Here is a 19,469-nt window from a genome sequence, read left to right as displayed (position 1 = left end):
ATTAGCTGTGCTGAAATGCAAGAAACGGTTACCCATTTGGCTTCAGATATACTAACAGGAAATGAAAGAGAAACCTGAAAAGTCAGGGGAATTGGGTGAGTCTCAGGAGACAGGCGTGAGGCACTTGGAAGCTTGCTGGCCACTTGGCACCTGCCAGGGGTAACTCGGGCCTCAGGCTGCTGCTGTCTCATCCATTCTCATGGCTTCAGATACCATCCATACCAACAGCCCTTGATTTATTTTCCAGAATGGATTTCTTCCCTTGACTCCACACCTGTATATCCAACTGCTACAATGATATCCCACCTCAGTATCTGATGAGACCTTAACTTTCTTCCCTTCCTAGGGTCATGCCCATCTCAGACTGAGGCAACTCCATCATTCCAGGTGGGCCAAAACCTCTGGAGTCATCCTTGACTCCTTGCTTTTTCTCACAGTCATATTCAACCCATCTGCCAATAGTTATTAGTCTTATCATCCAAATGTATCAGAAACATAAAACATGTCTCACTAACTCACACCATCCTCTTTCATCTGTTTCATAGCAGCTTCTGCTTTGAACAGTCATAGTCAATGTTCAACAGGGTAGCCAGAGGACTCCAGCTGACATGTGAAGTCAGCACAAAAATCCTCTGCCCCAAATTCTCCAACGGTTTTCCACCTTGCTCAAAGTAAAAATCCACGTGCCCATGATGACCGGAATGGTCCTTTACACTCTTGCTCCAGTTACCTATCTGACCCCTCAGCTCCTGTATCACCCCCACCCCACTCAGTCCAGTCACCGGCCATGGGGGCTTTCTGACCGTCCCTTCATCACACCTGCTGAAGTTCACATTAGGCTCCCTCACCCTTAGGCACTCAGTTCCTCCTGACTAGCACATCCTTCGGAGAAGGCAATGGCACCCCACTCCAGTACTCTTGCCTGGAAAATCCCATGGACAGAGGAGCCTGGTGGGCTGCAGTCCATGGGGTCGCTAAGAGTTGGGCACGACTGAAGAGACTTCACTTTCACTTTTCACTTTCCTGCATTGCAGAAGGAAATGGCAACTCACTCCAGTGTCCCTGCCTGGCGAATCCCAGGGACGGGGGAGCCTGGGCTGCCGTCTATGGGGTCGCACAGAGTCAGACACGACTGAAGCGACTTAGCAGCAGCAGCACATCTTTTCCCTGGAGAGCTGCAATCTGTGCCCTCATCTCCTTTAAGGTTTTGATTCAAATGTCACTTTGAGTAAGGCTCTCTCCAACCACTCTGTTTAAAACTGGACCTCCCCCCGCCCCGCCCCACCCCCACAACTCCCTCGCCCTCTTCTCTGGTTAACAGTTCTCTAGAACACTTCTCATTTCCTAATAAATATTTTACTTTGTTCAGCACCTCTTCTCTACTCGAGTGTGAGCTCCCTGAGGGCAAGGTGTTTAAGTGTGACTGACTGCTGTATCCTCAGCACCCAGAATAATGTCTGACACAGCAGATGCTCAGTAAATAACTGCTGAACAACTGAATTTCTCCACCAGATCTCTCAAATACACACAGGGATTGTGGGAAGTAGCAGGGAGTTAATGATTATCTTATCTGCCTGGCTTCATAAATAATGGACTCCTCAATTTTCAGGGAGTAAATGAAAATCTGCAGAGGTTTTACCAGCTTTTTAACCTTTGGGTTGTAAAATATTGCAATTGAGAAAATCACATGAAGCAAATAAATAACCTAATTACTATAAGGGAAACACCCCTGGATCCACCACTCAGGCCAAGAAACAGAACTTTTAAGAAACCCTGGAAGCCCTCCCTGCGCCCTCTCCCCCCGCCCCACCCCCACCCCGTGACAACGATCACAATCCTCGCTCTACGGTCATCACTACTTTGCTTTTTTCCAGAGCTTTCACAAACATGCATCCCTAAAAACTCCCAACTAATCTGGTAAGATTCCTTTTAAGTCACTTAATTCACAGGCTTCCCCGTCATCTTTTTTCCCTCTCGTAAAAATTTGTTGAAGAAACCTGGTTGTTTGACCTGTATTTTCCCCGAGTCGGGAATTTGCTGACTGCATCCACGTGGTGTAGCTTAACATGTTATTTTCTAAATTCCTGTAAACTGGATGTAGAGGCTTGATCAGATTCAGATTCCATTTACTCTTCATAGGTGGTAGTGAGTTCTGTCGTGCCTCGGCTCTCTTTCTGTGACGTCAGCAGTGATTGCTACTCAAAGGCCCAGGTCCACTCATTCACCCAAGGCCCTAAAGTGGTGATATTCTAATTCAACTATCCCTTTTCATTACTACCTAGAATATTTTACTATAATTTCCCCTCATCCATTATCTGGTCCCCCAGTGGCAGCGTATGTAGGAAAAGGCAGAATAAATGCTCACTACCTTCATCAGATCCCAAAATAATACTTTGGGTTGTTATATCCTCCAAAGGTGACCAATTAGTTGTTGTTAAGTATTATGAGTTCACATTCTAGTTACTGTCCACGTGGATGATTGAATCATCACATCTCTGACCAAAGGAAGCCTCCTCATACTGGCCCATGAACACTTCTGACGTGAAACACTGTTTACTTGTCTAAAGGAAGCCTCCTGTCCATGAATACTTCTGACATGAAATACTGTTACTTTCCTTGCTATCTGGCTCCAGGCTTCCAAGATGCTTCCGGGTCATCTTTTACACTTCCTGCTCTGGACCTAGAATCAGCCATTTCTCCAGAGACCCTGGCTGCTTTTGCGGGAAGTACTGACAGAAGACCACAATCTGAGGACTACTGATGATCGTTTCTGCTGGGTTGATTCTTGCTTCCAGACCTGTTCAGTGGGTCTAGTGTGTAAGTATGTGTACATATGCATCATATATACCTAACATATATTTCAGTATCAAGTATCTTATGAGTTCATACTGATACATCTAATTTAAACTCACAACTATACCATTTTTACCTTCTATTTTTTTAATATATATATGTATGTCTTTTTTTCCTCCAGGAGAATCCTGTTTCTTCAGGATACCAGGGATGAATCAGAATATCACATGATCACTTACTTGTTTTATTCCACATCTCTCTCTCTTTCATACACACACACACATCAGCCTTGGAATAACAAAAACAATATTCTCATCACCTTGATGGTTCCTGAAAACAGTGAACATTTTGCTCATACTCTCCCCCATTGTCTGTTCATTTCTTTTGGAGAGCTGTATTGTATCTACACAGAGCTTACAGCCACCACATACAATACCTTTGTCTGTATCAACTGTCACTTGGATTTAATTCTACAAGTAAATCTATATTTAATGTTCACCACTAGTCCTTGTATTAGGGTCTCTCTGGTTATTTCAGTTGTTTGACGCTTATTTTCTAGCACATTTTTCAGGTAGAGATCAAAAGTCCCTGAGTTACTGCAAGTGGATAGGTTTCTCCACAGCTCTTACACCTGGAAATCAATTCGGCTGGATATAAAAATCCTTGGCTGACATTCTCCATCCTTGGATATCTTAAATGTGTTACTCTTTTTCTCTGGAAGAGACTACTCCTGTTGAAAAGTCTGATAGTATTCTGACTTATTCTCCCTTGTAAGTGGCTTCATCTTTTTTCCTTGGATTCTCAAAGGACTTTCCTGTCTTTAAAGTCCTATAGTTTTACTGAAATATGCTTCAGTGTTGGTCATTCTGGGTCAGTCTTCTTAGCTATGGTGTATGCTCTTCTAATACGCTGCTTCAAATCTTTATTTACTCTTTTTTAAGACCATGAAGAATGTAAATGTAAACTGTTTTCAAATATCCAGGGATTAGTGCCTTAGCATTTATGGAAACTATGCTTCTTCCTTCCTATGCTTTCCATATCCAAACAACACGCCATTTGCCAAGAATGAATATAAATAGGGTCATTTATGAAAACCAGCCGGAGAAGGCAATGGCACCCCACTCCAGTACTCTTGCCTGGAAAATCCCATAGACAGAGGAGCCTGGTGGGCTGCAGTCCATGGGGTTGCTAAGAGTCAGACACGACTGAGAGACTTCATTTTCACTTTTCACTTTTATGCACTGGAGAAGGAAATGGCAACCCACTCCAGTATTCTTGCCTGGGGAATCCCAGGGATGGAGGAGCCTGGTGGGCTGCCGTCTATGGGGTCACACAGAATTGGACACGACTGAAGAGACTTAGCAGCAGCAGCATGAAAACCAGCACCCCAAAATATTTAAAAACGTGAAAGTTTTCTCTGTTTTAAAAAACAACCCTGCTTTAGGTTTAAAATATTTGTCAGGCTAAAAAGTAACATATTTATGATATCTTATTTCTTAAAAAAACTATAATAATATACATTTTTTTGCTAGCTATTCATATTTAGTCTTTGTAACCAATCTGATAAGTAAAAAAGCAGTACTTCATTATTATTTAACATTGATCTGAGTGAATTTAAAGGTATTTTTACTAGACTGTCAGTGCCTGGACTTGCTTTCCTGAGAATGTTGTCCTCTTATCCTTTGTACATTTTAAAATTTCTTTTCAGAAATTTTAAGTATTCTACTGACTTTCTTTACAGTTTCTTTGGTCATACAAATCTTTTCTTTTTTACTGCAAAATCCTGTCTTTTTTTTTTAAGTGCCTTTGCATTACCAGTCATGGTTCAGAAGGAATTCCTAGATTGTACATGAAGTCCCCTGTTTTCTTGAAATTTTCAGGTGATAATTTAAAATTTTAGGTTGTTTAATCTTAGAATTTAATTTTTGTACATGATGCAAGTTTTACTTTCTTCCAGGTGGATATATTCAGTTATGTCCAATACCTTTCATTAAATAATCCATTTTCTCCCCTCTGAGCTTCATTAAAATATGTTATCTTTTATGCTGGGACATGGCTTTGAATGATCCTCTGCCACTGATGGAGCTATCCATTTTTATTCAAATTCTGTAATGTTTGATAACAGGTACCATCATAATGTGTTCTAATATCAAGTGGTGGAAGTTTCCTACTGTGTGTGTGTTCAGTCACTCACTCATGCCCAACTGTTTGCATTCCCATGGACTGTAGCCTGCCAGGCTCCTCTGTCCATGGGATTTCCCAGGCAAGAATACTGGAGTGGGTTGCCACTTCCTATTCCAGAAGTTTCCCACTGTGATTATTTAAAAACTGTTTTTTTCTGGCTCTTCTTGTGAATTTATTCTTCTGTGTATATTTTATGACAATACTATCCATTTAAGACACACAAAACTCTTGTTGGATCCTAAACGGAACAGCACTATGTACTAATTTTGGAAGAACTGACATTTTTGTGATAGTAAGTCTTATTCAAGGACATGCTCTGCCTTGTGTACTTAGTCACTCAGTTGTGTCCAATTCTTTACAACCCCATAGACTGTGTAGCCCACCAGGCTCCTGTGTCCATGGGATTTCCCAGGCAAGAATACCAGAGTGGGTTGCCATTTCCTCCTCCAAGGGATCTTCCTGATCCAGGGATTGAACCTGCATCTCTTATGTCTCCTATGCTCTGCCTTATGTTTTTCAAACAACATTCTATAGTCTGACTTAAGAAACTCACTCCTAGGAACTAACACTTAGAAATGAAAGCACTAGAAACATCACTCTCCACAGTAACACAAAATAGAGAAGAAAGTGGTTATTATCAACAGAGGGATGGTTAAATAAGTCATGGTATATACTACAAAAAAGCAGGCAGTCATTATTAAAGGTGAATTTGATTTTTACCAATTGATCAGGACAGATTTCCACAGGGTAATGTTGAATGAGGATAAAGAGATATTTATTGCAAAGTACCTATTATATGATCTCAGTTTTGTAAAGTAATGATCCCCCTCCATCCTCATGTATATCATATTAGCATGGAAGCCTACAATCTAGATTGTCATCATAAATTATGGGAGTGGGGGCAGGGAAGGCCAATGCAAATGGATGGAGAAGAGAGGAAGGAAAAGCCACATAAATAAGAAAAAAAAAAAAACAAAGTCTGCACTAAACATCCAACCAAACACAAACAACCAATAAACTCAGTATGTATTGACTATTTATGTATTTAAAAGTCTATATGTATATATGCAAAAAAGAGAGGTCGACTTTTATTTTTAAAGCTGCACAATACTATTAGATCACACTTCAATTCATTTATAGATAAACCAAAATAGAAACAGAAAAATGACCTCTGCATCAGGACTCATCCAAGGCCTAGAATAGTGACACATCTTACCTCTCCCCACAGCTGTTCCACTGATAGATATTTCGCTCTCCTAAAGCCCTTTAGATATTTCGCTCTCCTAAAGCCCTTTAGATATTTCGCTCTCCTAAAGCCCTAGATATTTTGCTCTCCTAAAGCCCTTTAGATATTTCGCTCTCCTAAAGCCCTTTGACCACAGTAAAGAAAAATGTCTTACGCCTTGTTTGTGAGCTATTTCACAATGAGCTCTCTTAAGGAAGATGTTAAAATAGCATTCTTATCTTCCATCTCAAGTCAAGCTTCCAGAACTTTTAAAGCAGAAAATATTTTTCATAGATAAGTCAGGCTGGAAGCCAAGTCATCTTTCAGGTAAACTAGAAATTAACCTTCACAGCAGAAAATACAAAGCATAAAAAACTTTAAGCAACAACCAAGAGACAAAAGGTTCTTCTTGATCAGGAGAGATGAACAACTCTACCAGACATCTACAATGTCCATAGCTAAAGTAAGATCGCGTCTTATCAGAATCCAGAAACTATGAAAAATTACCCATTAAATAAGACATCCCTAAGAAAAATATTTTTTTTTTTTTTTTTTTTTTTTTAGAAAAATATTTTTTAAAATTCAACTCACAACAGGCAAGTTTGGCGGTGACAACAAAGAAAGGATATCTGTGTTACCCAAATGACATAATGGACACAAGTACCCAGAGCACAGCATTTGACCCCCAGGAGGAATAAATACTAATTCTCCCACAAGGATTTTTGCACCATTTCTTCAAATATTGTCTTGGTGTATTTACCTTGTATACACAGAATTTTTCAAAAACATAACTACAGCGACATGAATGTAACATGAAACATTTGAAATACCTGTCTCATGGTTCAGCCACACACCTATTATAGCAATTAATCCTGGGGTTATTAGTAAAACAAACTCCTGATAGAACTACAGCTTACCTTCCTTCCATATTTAGGATACACACCAGCTCATCCTCAAAAAATATCTCCGGGCCCTCAAGATTCTCAATGTCACTGAAACCGTTACAAGGGACCTGTGAACAAGACAGATACACAGAGGCCTCAGTAAGGAGTAGCAATGCTGTTGTCTCTTACACGCAAAGTTACAAGCAAAGCTGTTCACTTCCAAGGAAGTGGTAACACCTCTCCCACACTATCTGGCACCACCCACCCACTAGGGGAGAAAAGGAACCTGTGGGTAACAGTAATTTGTTCAAATAATATTATTAGCTGCAAATGAATTATATTTGGAATTTATAGACTGGAATTTCTGAAAGTGATAACCCAGAGTTCTCACCTAAGGAAAAACAACTCTGAAAGGAGGACTAAAAAAATAAAAATCATGTCTTTCACAGTACCTATTCTGTGCTGGCAACATTGTATTCAACTAGGAGTCCAGGGCCAGAGAGAGAAGTCTAGGGGTTTGGGTGACTCTGAAGGTCGAGGCATGTTTTCTCCTCTGTAAGCTGAGGCGGTGGTGCCGATGAGCTGTAAGATCCCCCACCTTGGTTTAAAAATCTGATTCCTTTTCCCACTTTCTTTCTGAAAGTAGGCAGGAAATTTCTTGTCAGCCTATGTGCACGTGGAAAACACAGGAGCACAAGGGTCCTGAGCCAAAGTAATCATCTACCCACAGATCAATCCTCAGTATAGTCCTGCTATGTTCAAAGTCCTCGACACACTTCTAATCATGCAGAGGTACAGGGAAAGACGAGCTGGGGAAAAACACAACAACGCACCATTACTGGACAGAGGCTCGGGCTGTTAAATACGCACACAAAACCAGCTGGACTGTAAGCAGAGGCTGCAAACGAGCAGCTCGTGTCCAAGTGCATCAAACACATCCAGCACCCCCACGTGTATGTGTGCAGATGTATTTAAACCAGTGTGGAATATCTGAGACTATGAGTGCTTTTACCCAGCATATGGCTTATCCCAAATAGGACACAAATTCAGGTCATTCTGACATTAACAAACACTTGTTTATAGAAACAAATTACACTGGGGAACACCTGAGCTTTATTCTTTATAAGGAAATATATTCAAATGCATGCCAAGTTCGAATTTTCCCTTTCAAAACTTGAAAGGGAATGTGTGAACTCATTAAAAGTAATTAAAATTAGAAATCGGAATTAATATTCAGTAAATCAGGATAAATCAGACTGGTTCCATTTCTGGACCTCCAATCAGAAATAAAATATTAGTACTGTCTCTTTTCCAGAATGTGCAAAAAGTTAAGAATCAGGACCTCATACAGAAACTTCTGTGAGACATTTTGTGGAAGGGAAACCAAACAAACCCATGCATTTCAGCAACATTAAAAACAAACAAACCCCACAACTTTTCAGAAATAATGAATATGAGATGGTATCACTGAGGGAGTAATAATTCTCGCTTTATGGGTAGCTTTTAATCCTGTTACTGTAACAAATAATGCATTCACTACTGGTTTGAACCTGCAAAGCCAGAGAGAAGAACTGTATTAACTTTGTCAACCATTCTGGGAAAACTACTTGGTGAAATTTGTAGTGTTCAATCATGGATGATACCCCCAATCATGTCGAGACTGCAAAAAATACTGTCTAACCCCCCTAAAGAGAAATAGTGCTGATCTGGATTCCCTCCACATCGCCCCCGGGGCCCTCCCTCTCTATCCCTCCCCCCATTCTCTCTGGCTTTAGAAAACTAAAGCTGGCAGGGACAAATGGCTCCGTGTTGTTGGATAGGAGGAAAGGACACAATGACTCTTGCAGCCATCTAAGTGAGGAAGGGATTGTGAGCGCATTGAAAAGGGAGATAGCAAAAAGACTGGATGAGCTAATGCCTACAGACCCAGACGCAGACCACCGCTAGCAGGCAAATGCTTAGAGCTCCATCAACGGATCCTTACGTGCTCTGAAAAGAACCTCTTTGAGAACGAGGCTACAATCTTCCGGGCTTCTAACCCAGCTTTTTGCCGAACTTTGTACTCCTCCAACCAATTGACGTAGTCGGTGGGGCTGTAGTGTTTCATAAGGGAAGGCCACCTACAAGGAGAAAAACACCCCCTCAGCTTAACAGAGAAGCAAAGGCAGAAGAAACATGAATCAAAAGCAGCTCTGGAAAACAGCGAAAGCGGTTGGGTTTAGGGATCAGGGGCGGCCCTAGCGAGGGACCCAGTTCAAATCTTTACCCGGCGCGCACGCACTCGCATACACCGTGACCTTGGCTTAGCAATATCAATACTGTGTCTCCACTCCCCATTTATAAAATGGGGACAGTCATAGCAACAACAATCACAGTGATGGCAATCATAGTTAACATTAATTGTGCGCCTCCTAAGAGCGGGGCCCTGTGTAAGGCTCCCCTTGTATCAGCTCATCTAACCACCACAGTAAAAGATAGGTCTTCATCACAACACCAATTAAAGTCGATACATGAGACTCCAAAAAGGGAAGCTGCTACCCGCAAGGTCACACGGTGAGTGTGCCAGGGCCAGATTTTATCCCGGGTCCTAACCGAAATCTGTGCTCTCGGCCAACCGCCAAAGGGATGCTGCGACCGCTTCCCTCAAAGGGCCGTTAGGATCACTGCATCACCCGGTCCGTGTAAACATTTTAGCACGGAGTCGGGCACAAAAGAAGCGCGCAGGATGTATCAGCGGTGATAACCACGGTCGTCATCCTTGATGGGGGGCCGGACTACTGGGCGCTTCCCGAGACGCAATCTGGGCATCCGCGGGTCCGCCTGGCGTGGACGGAGGGGCCAGCGGCCTGGAGGCCTTTGTGTGTCTGTCCGCGGGAAGGGGTCCTCCCGGGGGTGGGGTCCGCGAGCCGGCAGGGAGGAGGTGGCGGCGGCTCGGAGCAGCCAGGCCGGGGCCCCGGGGTGGGGTGGGGGGCGCGCAGAGAGAGGGGGGAGCGCGGGCTCACCTCACCCGGAACTGCTCCTTCCACACCTTCCCACTACCCTGGCACAGCTCGCGCAGCCGCCGGCAGGTGCTGGAGACGCGGCCGATGTCAGCGGCCGTCAGCGAGCCGCTACACAGGATGTACTCCAGCACCTCTCCCGGAAGGTTGACGAGGCAGCTGAGGCCCGCCGCCTCGGGCGCGGCCTCCTCCACCAGCGCCGGCACCACCTCCATCGCGCTGTCGACCGCTGCCGCCGCCATCTTGTCCGCGTACCTGGAGCCCCGCGCGCGCGCGCGCCGGCGCGCGTTCGCTCGCGCCAGGGCGCCCCCCTTGGCCCCGCCTACCCGGTTCGAGGGGCGGGCGCCGAGGTCTCTCTCGGCTCCCCACGCCCCGCCCAGGCCTGTGGCCACAGCCCCGCTTGGCCCTGCCCATCCGCCTCGAGGGGCGGGCACCGGGGGTCCCCCCGCTCCTCCTCCACCCAGGCCCGTGGCCACACCCCCCTCAGCTCCTCTCCCCCGCTTGGCCCCGCCCACCCGCCTCGAGGGGCGGGCCCGGGGTTCCCCAGATGCCCCTCCGCTCAGGCCCGTGGCCACACCTCCCTCAGCGCCTCTCCCCCGCTTGGCCCCGCCCACCCGCCTCGAGGGGCAGGCGCCGGGGTCCCCCCACCCCCACCACAGCCCAGGCCCGTGGCCACACCCCCTCAGCCCCAGCTGCTCCGGGAGGGCTGTGCCCCTGGCCAAGGGAAGGAAACGCGTCTTAGAAAATAACCCGCTGTGGGCCTGGGAGCTGTGCTGGGAGCTGTGCTGCTGCTAAGTCGCTTCAGTCGTGTCTGACTCTGTGCGACCCCGCGGACGGCAGCCCACCAGGCTCCCCTGTCCCTGGGATTCTCCAGGCAAGAACACTGGAGTGGGTTGCCATTTCCTTCTCCAATGCATGAAAGTGAAAAGTGAAAGTGAAGTCGCTCAGTCGTGTCCGACTCTTAGCGACCCCATGGACTGCAGCCCATCAGGCTCCTCCGTCCATGGGATTTTCCAGGCAAGAGTACTGGAGTGGGGTGCTATTGCCTTCTCCGCTGGGAGCTGTGAGGGGACAGTATTAGCAGCTTCCATCCTCCGCAATAACCCTAAGAACTGTTCTTCCCAAGTTACAGATGGGGAAACTGAGGTTCAGGGAGATAAATGGACTTGTTGGGAGTCCCGTGTCCTAGATTCTAACCCAGATCTGCTTGACTCTGCTTGACTGGATGCTAAACCAGTATGCTGTAATAATAAAACTCATGAGTGGGTGCTGTGCCAAGCATTGTAAGCACGTTCTTCATGGCCACCTATGTGAGCCTGGCTGTGATAGGTACCATATTTATATTTGATCTACAGATAAGGAAGACCTAGTTCACAAAGGTGAGCGTACTCATTAAAAGTGACAGAGACAAAAAGTGGTCGAACATGGATTTGAATCCTCCAAACAGGAGTTCCCATTCAGCTATGGGCAGGCACTCTTTTTTCCCACACCTGCACCTATTTAAGTTTTTCAGCTCAGTTTCATGCCAGGCCCTGTACTGTGTGCCTTGGGGACACAGAGGTGGACAAGACAGTGTCCTTGCCTCCCGGGAGTTCAAAGTCCTCACCCCCTCCCCCAAGTTTACCTTGTTTCTTTCCCAGTGGTTCCTGCCTTGGAAGGGGCTACCCATCCATGCATTCCTGCAAACCTGGAACCTGTTGCCATCTCTCTCCCTCAGCATCTGGTCCAAATGCCCAGTAGAGATAACATCTCCAAGCCTCTGCTTTCACATCTATGAAATGGGGATAACAATAGGTCTTCCTGTTAAATGAAACAATGCACATACATCAGTTCCTGTCGCTGAGTAAGAGATAAATCCAAAACCTAGGAGATGGAAACAACCTTGTTTCTGTGCTTTTAATTTTGTAGGTCAGGAAATGGGGAAGGGCTTAGCTGGGCAACTCTGAGTTGGAATCAGGTGGTGGCTCCAGATTCGAAGCTTTCAACCACTGCAGATGCTAACTGCTGTTAGATCCCACAGGACCTGGAAAAAGGGTTGAGCTTTGTGCTAGCATACACTATTTATATTCAGATGCCCAATACAGATTAAGATTTCTGTGCCTCAGTTACTTCAAAGAAGCTTTTCTGGGGGGAAATAGGGAAGAAATTTCTTGTCTGAATGATCATTCTTAATATCAATCAAATCTGTCTCTTCTCTCTCTTCAGCCACTGTCTCTGTCCATATCTCTACTGTGGCTCCTAACAGTCCAGCCCTGGCCCTGAGAAGGTGAACATCAGCCTTGGTGACACTCAGACCTTGGCAAAGTTTCCAGCCTGTGAAGCTGTTTTTATGAATGACTCTTGCTTTCTGATCAATGATAAATTAAAATTAAATTCTCCTCTGCCAATCCAGAGAATCCCCTCCAAGCCCTAGGAAAGAAGAACATTTTTATTTTTGAACATGCATTAAACCAGATGGTGATATACATCACAGGTAACCTGCTAATGAGATCACAGAGAGAAATCCCACCCTTTTATAGACAGCCAAGCATTGCATCATGTACATGCTTCCGAGATTAGCGGTGGCTTGTAAATTACCATTCACTTAAAAAGTAAGAGGATCTGAGACTTCTCTGTTGACCTAGTGGCTAAGACTCCATTCTCCTAATGCAGGGGACCTGGGTTCAATCCCTGGTTGGGGAACTAGATTCCACATGCCTCAACTAAGACCCAACACAGCCTAAATAAATAAATAAGTAAAGTGTTTTTTTAAAAAAAGCACTAAAAGGTAAGAGTCTGATTGCATTTTCCCTAGCCCAGTTCATGCTAAGGTCACCTGCTAAGTGGAGCATATATTATACTACCTGCTTTTGTCTCAAGGAATAAGAAAATTTCTCATCTTTGTGATAAGCTGGCAGTTACAGTATAAATACAAGTGCTCAAACTCCCACATGGCAGGGAGACAAGGACACAACCTTCCTTGACATTTACATTTCAAAGAGATGGCTCCCATGCCCTTAAAAGAAACAGTCCTGGGTTGTGATATTAGCCAAGAGGCGTATTTATTTAGCCTTTGAAAAAATTTGCAAAATGTAGTGAGGACACACAGTGGAGTAACACTCAGCCATAAAAAGGCATGAAGCACGACATGTGCAACAACACGGGTAAACCCTGAGAACATGATGCTAAGTGGAAGAAGCTGCATGTGAGGGACTTCCCTGGTGGTCCCGTGGCTAAGACTCTGCGCTCTCAATGTGTAGGGGGCTCGGGTTCAGACCCTGGCCAGGGAACTAGATTCCGCATGCCACCACTGAAGGTCCCATATGCTGCAACTAAGACCTGGTGCAGCCGAGTTAATTTAAAAAAGAAGCCACACTCAAAAGGACAGCTATTGTATGATCACACGTCTGTGAATATAGAATAGGCAAATTCTTGGAGACAGAATGTAGATTAGAGGTTTACCAGGGGCTGGGAGGGAGGAGAGAATGGAGGGGGTTCTTGCTGAATGGGTACAGAGTTTCTGTCTAGGGTGATGAAAAAGTTCTGGAAAGAGATAGTGGTTGACAGTTACACAGCATGAATGCCCCCCATGCCATTGAATTTATACTTAAAAATAGTTGAATTGTAAATTTCCTGTTGTGTATAGTGTGCCATAGTATTAAAAAAAATAATAGAACCCACAGAAAAGATTCACTTCCCTATGAAAGAGACAGAGGAGGGACTTCCCTGGTGGTACAGTGGTAAGGACTCGGCTTCCAATGCAGGGAGCGTGGGTTAGATCCCTGGTCAAGGAACTAAGATCCCACATATCCTGCGGCGTGGCCAAAAAAATAAAAAGGAGAGAGAGAGAGACAGAGGAAAGATTTACACATATAGAATTTATAAAGGAAATGCTCTAAGAAAGAAAAGAGGGAATGGGTCTCTCTTCATTTTGGTGACAGGGAAGATTCTAAGTTTTTAATGTACCTCTCTGCTGAACTGCTGACTGTATTTAACCCAAAGATGATCCCCACTACCTGTGTGTGCACGCCATCACTTCAGTCATGCCCGACTCGGTGCGACCCTACGGACCGTAGCCTGCCAGGCTCCTCTGTCCATGGGATTCTCCAGGCAAGAATACTAGAGTAGGTTTTCATGCCCTCCTCCAGGGGATCTTTCTGACCCAGGCATCTAACCCATGTCTCTTATGTCTCCTGCCTTGCAGGCAGGTTCTTTACCATTAGCGCCACTTGGGAAGCCACCCCACCCCCCACTACCTGAGTTCCTATTTAAAATCCCCTCACACAAGCCCCAATCCTTGACCAACCTGGCTCCCCAGAGTTCCTCCTGGGTGTCCTTCCCCTGCTATAGCAAGAGAATATCTTCACAGACCATCAAGTGTATTTCTGGTTATCTTTGGCTGGAGGACTTCAAAATTCCTTTCCCATGAGACCACCACAGCCCAGCTAGAGAGACTATATCTCAACCCCCCTCAACATCTTCTATGGTTTTCCTTGTTCTCAAAATGAATCTTCTATGGTTTTCCTTGTTCTCAAAATAAATAAACGCATCCTTTCTCTTCTGGTCCAGCCCCTAGATTCTCTCTCCCACCTGCTAACCTAGGGCCACTTTCCTGGACTGTCTGTAGCTCCGACTCATCCTTTAGCTCCAACTCAAGAGCTTGTCTGCAAGAACGCATGCCTGCTGATCACAGACTAAGCCTGCTTCTCTCTCCTGCCCTCGCAGAACCCCCTTTCATTCATTTGGTACATAGCTCAGCTGGTAAAGAATCTGCCTGGACTGCAGGAAACCCTGGTTCAATTCCTGGGTCGGGAACATTCCCTGGAGAAGGGATAGGCTACCCATTCCAGTATTTTTGGGCTTCCCTGGTGGCTCAAATGGTAAAGAATCTGCCCGCAATGGCGGAGATCTGGGTTCGATCCCTGGGTGGAGAAGATCCCCTGGAGGAGAGCATGGCAACTCCAGTATTCTTGCCTGGAGAATCCCCAAGGACAGAGGAGCCTGGTGGGCTACAGTCTGTAGGGTTGCAAGGAGTCAGATATGACTGAGCAACTGAGCACACACATAACTCCTAAACTGCTGTGATACATACATTGGCATATTGGATTCACCCACCAGCATGGCTGATTCAGGCTTTGTGGGGTGTGGACAAAGAACATTGCCTCCCGTTTCAGTAAACAAAGAATGCTGCCACCCTCAAGCCAGCCGCTGCCTGGATGGTGCACCCTGAGGGGAATTCAGGATGGAGGAAAACGTGGTACCGGCCCCACATTGTTAGAGATGCCTATCAAAGGGATGGTTTCTATGGGCCCGGCCTCTAGCATCTTTCCATACAGAGAAAAGCACTAACATCATTAACTTGAGATGTCCGCTTTTGGTTGTTGTTTTTGTTTTGTGTATGTGTGTGATTAGCAGCAATCTTTTGATGTTTGACTAAGTTTTGTTCTTTTCCCCCCAGCAAAAACGCCTATGTACCCTGGCTCCTCCCTTTTTACTTTGGAACAGTTCCTCAGAGCTTTCTGAGAGGCTGACTTCCTGGGCTAGAGTCCTCAGTAAGGTCCCCAAATAAAATGTAAGTTGATACTTCGGCCACCTGATGCAAAGAACTGACTCATTTGAAAAGACCCTGATGCTGGAAAAGACTGAAGGCAGGAGGAGAAGGGGATGACAGAGGATGAGATGGTTGTGTGGCATCACCGACTCAATGGACATGAGTTTGAGTAAACTCTGGGAGCTGGTGATGGACAGGGAGGCCTGGCGTGCTGCAGTCCATGGGGTCGTAAAGAGTCAGACATGACTGAGCGACTGAGTGACTGAACTGAGCTGAAACTTTGAGGTTGTGCATTTTTTGCAGTCTGAAGGAGCCTGAAGCTTTATTGTCTGGAGTCCTATTTTACTTTACTTCTTTTTTTTTTTTTTTGGCCATGCTGCTTGGCATGTGGGATCTTAGTTCCCTGACCAGGGACTGAGCCTGTGCCCCCTGCAGTGGAAGGGTGTAAGTGTTAACCACTGGACCACTAGGGAAGTCCCAGGGGCCCTATTTTATTATTTATTTCTTTTTTTGGCCACATCACACAGCCTTCATGGAACCAGGGATCAAACCCAGGCCCTTGGCAGTGAAAGCCTGGAGTCCTAACCTCTGGACCGTCGGGGAATTCCCTGGAGGCCCTATTTTAGAAAAAGGACACACAGGATAAACTCGTAAGTCAACTGGGGGACATTTATATAAAATGAGGAAAGAAGGGGCCTTTGGTGAGGGTCCCGAGGTTTATCATTAATTTGATAATGAACACATTTCTTCCTATAAAAGGTAACCTCCATGTAAGCAGGGGCTCTGTCCCATTTGCTCAACTATTTGGTGACTCACATGGTACAGAATCTGCCTGCAATATGAGAGACAGGGGTTAGATCCCTGGGTTGGGAAGATCGCCTGTAGGAAATGGCAACCTGCTCCAGTATTCTTGCCTGGAGAATCCCCATAGAGAGAGGAGCCTGGCGGGCTACAGTCCATGGGGTCGCAAAGAGTCAGACATGACTTAGTGACTAAACGACAATGCTCCATAGGAATGACTGATTCAATCACTGGGCATTGACAGTTGATTCAACCTCCAGCCCCTCTTCCCTCTGAGGAGCTCAGGGGCATAGGACCAAAAGATCCAACCCTCTAATCACCTGGTTGGTTCCCCTGGCAACCAGCCTCCTTCCTCAGGTGCTTTCCAAAAGTCACCATAGTAACATAAACGCAGGTGTGGTTGAAAGTGGCTTGTTAAGAATAACAAGACACCTTCATCACTCTTATCATAGGAGATCCCAAGAATTCTAGGAGCTCTGAGCCAGACATAGGACCGAGACCAAATATGTAGCCTAGCATGCATGCTCAGTCATGTCTGACTCTTTGTGACCCTGTGGACTGTAACCCAGGAGGCTGCTCTGTCCATGGAATTCTCCAGGCAAGAATACTGGAGAGGGTTGCCATTTTCACTGGGGAAGCCCGAGAGCAAATATATTCCTTATTATAAACCACAACATCACAGGTATCTTACACAGCAAAAGGGACTTTGCAGATGGAATCAAGTTAGGAATCCTGAGATGCAGAGATAATTCCGGACAATCCTGTGGGCTCAGTGTAATCACAAGGGTCCTTATCAGACAGGCAGGTGACTTTCCTGGTGGTCCAGTGGCCAAGACTCTGAAATCCCAATGCAGGAGGCCCTGGGTTCGATCCCTGGTCAGGGAACTAGATCCCACATGCCGCAACTAAGAGTTCACATGCCACAGCTAAAGATCCCACATGCCACAATGAACACCGAAGATCTTGAGTGCTGTAACTAAGAGTCAGCACAGACACATATATATTTACGTGCATGCGTGCTCAGTCGCGTCAGTCGTGTCTGACTCTGCAACCCCATGGATTTCAGCCCACCAGGCTCCTCTATGGGATTCTCCAGGCAAGAATACTGGAGTGGGTGGCCATGCCCTCCTCCAGGGGACCTTCCTGACCCAGGGATCAAACCCACGTTTCCTGCATCTCCAGCAATGCAGGCAGATTCTTTACTGCCGAGCCACCTGGGAAGCCTTTTATATATATATATAAAGGAGGGGCACAGGAGGGTCAGAGTCAGAGAGGGGGGATGTGACGATGGATACAGAGGTTGGAGTGATGTTGGGCTGTAAGCCAAGAAATGTGGGCAGCTTTCTAAAAGCTAGAAAACCTAAGGAAATAGATTCTTCCTTAGATCAGTAGCAATTAGAAATTAATATAGATTTAATACAGATTTTACTTTTCTATTGCTGCTGTAACACATGACCACAACTTAGGGTCTTAAAACCATACCAATGTGTGATCTTATTGCCCTGGATGTCAGAGTCTCAAGTGCGTCTTAGGAGTCTTAGGAGACTAAGATCAAGACGCAGCAGAGCTCTGTTCCTTGTGGTGGCTCTGGGTGAAACCCTTTCCGGCTTGTAGAAGCTACTTGAATCCCTTGGCTCATAGCAGCATGGCTCCAACCTCTGCAGCAATAAAGTAGCATGCCAGGGAGATGTTGTGACTGTTTGTTAGGCAGCATTATTGTGGCAATAGATAATGGATACGCAGAAGCAGGTAAAACAGACACACACACACACAATTTCAAAGCAGTACCTCCACTACGCCAAGCGACTGGTACAGGCAGGAAGTATGGCTGGACGGTGGAGGAGGGCTTCCCTGAAAAGGCAGTGTTTGAATCCTGCCCTCAGCAATGGAGGTGGGATCCGCAGAAATGAGAGGGCAGGGTGGGCTCTCTAGGGGAGGGGCATGTCAGAAGCAAAGGCAAGCTAGAAGGGAAATAAAAGCTGTGTTTAGAGCCCCTGGGGGCAAATCAGAAGACTGGATGGTTTGGGTGGAGCAGCGGCCGAAACAAACACAAAAGGCTGCTTGTGGCCAGAGCAGGCACTGAGCGCTGGCCAGAGGGGTTGGTCTTCCCGCCTTGGCCCCTGGTGGTCCCAAATGCCTTTGCGCAAAGGCGAAGCGGGCTGAAAGAGACGGTTCTGGAGGCAGCGTGCGCTTTTCAAGGAAGGCGAAGTTATTAGCCCCCGCTTGGAGGAACAAGAAACAGGTGTCTCTCCCCACAGATTTTCCCTGAGGCTTTTCTGCTATTAACTATATTTCCATTAGCGATTCTTTTCAAAGCCTTCAAAACAGAACTGATTCAGTTACTCACTGCTTAATGCCACAGATACACCTTGAGTTGGTAGTGTGTCTTAGAGGCTTTCTTGCCTTTAACAGTTAATTTTCCCCAATATATCCTTATGGCATGTGGGACTCATCACCCTTGAAGATCTCAGAATTCCTGGAAACAGTAAATTAGGGAGGAGAGAGTTGGGCTTCCAACATCAACTTCCAACCTCAACTCTGACTTCCAGCCGAGAAAACAAAGATGCCAAGAAGCCGGGAGACCCATCTACCCTTGTCCTCTCACCCTGCCCCCACCCAGGTCTAGTAATCTAAAAGATTTGCATCTTAAAAAAATAATCACTTTACTAATTTACTGTTTACTCTGGTTTTAATCTTCTGCTATTTGATTAACTTAATCTTATTTTCATTCAGAGGTTATTGCTAAAGTGGTTTCCTTCCACTGATGTGGGTTAAACTCTGTATTGATTGTAAACATGTTCCCTGTTTTTTGCCTCCTCAGCGGTTTTGCAAAGGGTACAATGAAAAACAGAAGAAGTACATTTTTTTTACTATTCAACTGACTGCGAAGCCCATATTCTCTATTGATCTGCTGTAACTCAAAATTCCTTTTTTTCCTTCCCCCACTTGTTTCCCGCCCCCTTCTCCTTTTGATTTGTGGTTGGGAAGGTTCTGTTTCAGTGTAAACTTGGATTTTTCACCTGGTTGCCAGGCAACAGAAGCCACCCCAGCCG

At 45.7% G+C, this 19,469-nt stretch overlaps 1 protein-coding gene across 2 annotated transcripts in view; it reads right to left on the bottom strand.

Moving 5' to 3' along the window:
• The window catches only part of FBXO21 (F-box protein 21), a 38,310-nt gene extending 27,879 nt beyond the window's left edge, over positions 1-10,431 (bottom strand). The window contains exons 1-3 of one of the 2 annotated variants that reach the window (XM_055549993.1): positions 10,089-10,431; positions 9,071-9,206; positions 7,120-7,214 (exon numbers count right to left, since the gene is read on the bottom strand). In XM_055549993.1, the coding sequence (XP_055405968.1) occupies positions 7,120-7,214; positions 9,071-9,206; positions 10,089-10,327 (470 nt within the window). In that variant the 5' untranslated portion in view covers positions 10,328-10,431. The remainder of the gene's footprint in view (positions 1-7,119; positions 7,215-9,070; positions 9,207-10,088) is intronic. The other variant, XM_055549994.1, reaches the window with a different exon arrangement.
• Positions 10,432-19,469: the final 9,038 nt, after the last annotated feature.

The sequence above is a fragment of the Bubalus kerabau genome, chromosome 16, assembly GCF_029407905.1.
Source record: "Bubalus kerabau isolate K-KA32 ecotype Philippines breed swamp buffalo chromosome 16, PCC_UOA_SB_1v2, whole genome shotgun sequence".
Classification (NCBI taxonomy): Eukaryota; Metazoa; Chordata; class Mammalia; order Artiodactyla; family Bovidae; genus Bubalus; species Bubalus kerabau.
The sequence above is the reverse complement of the archived record's forward strand: the minus strand, read 5'-3'. Positions and strand labels throughout refer to the sequence as shown.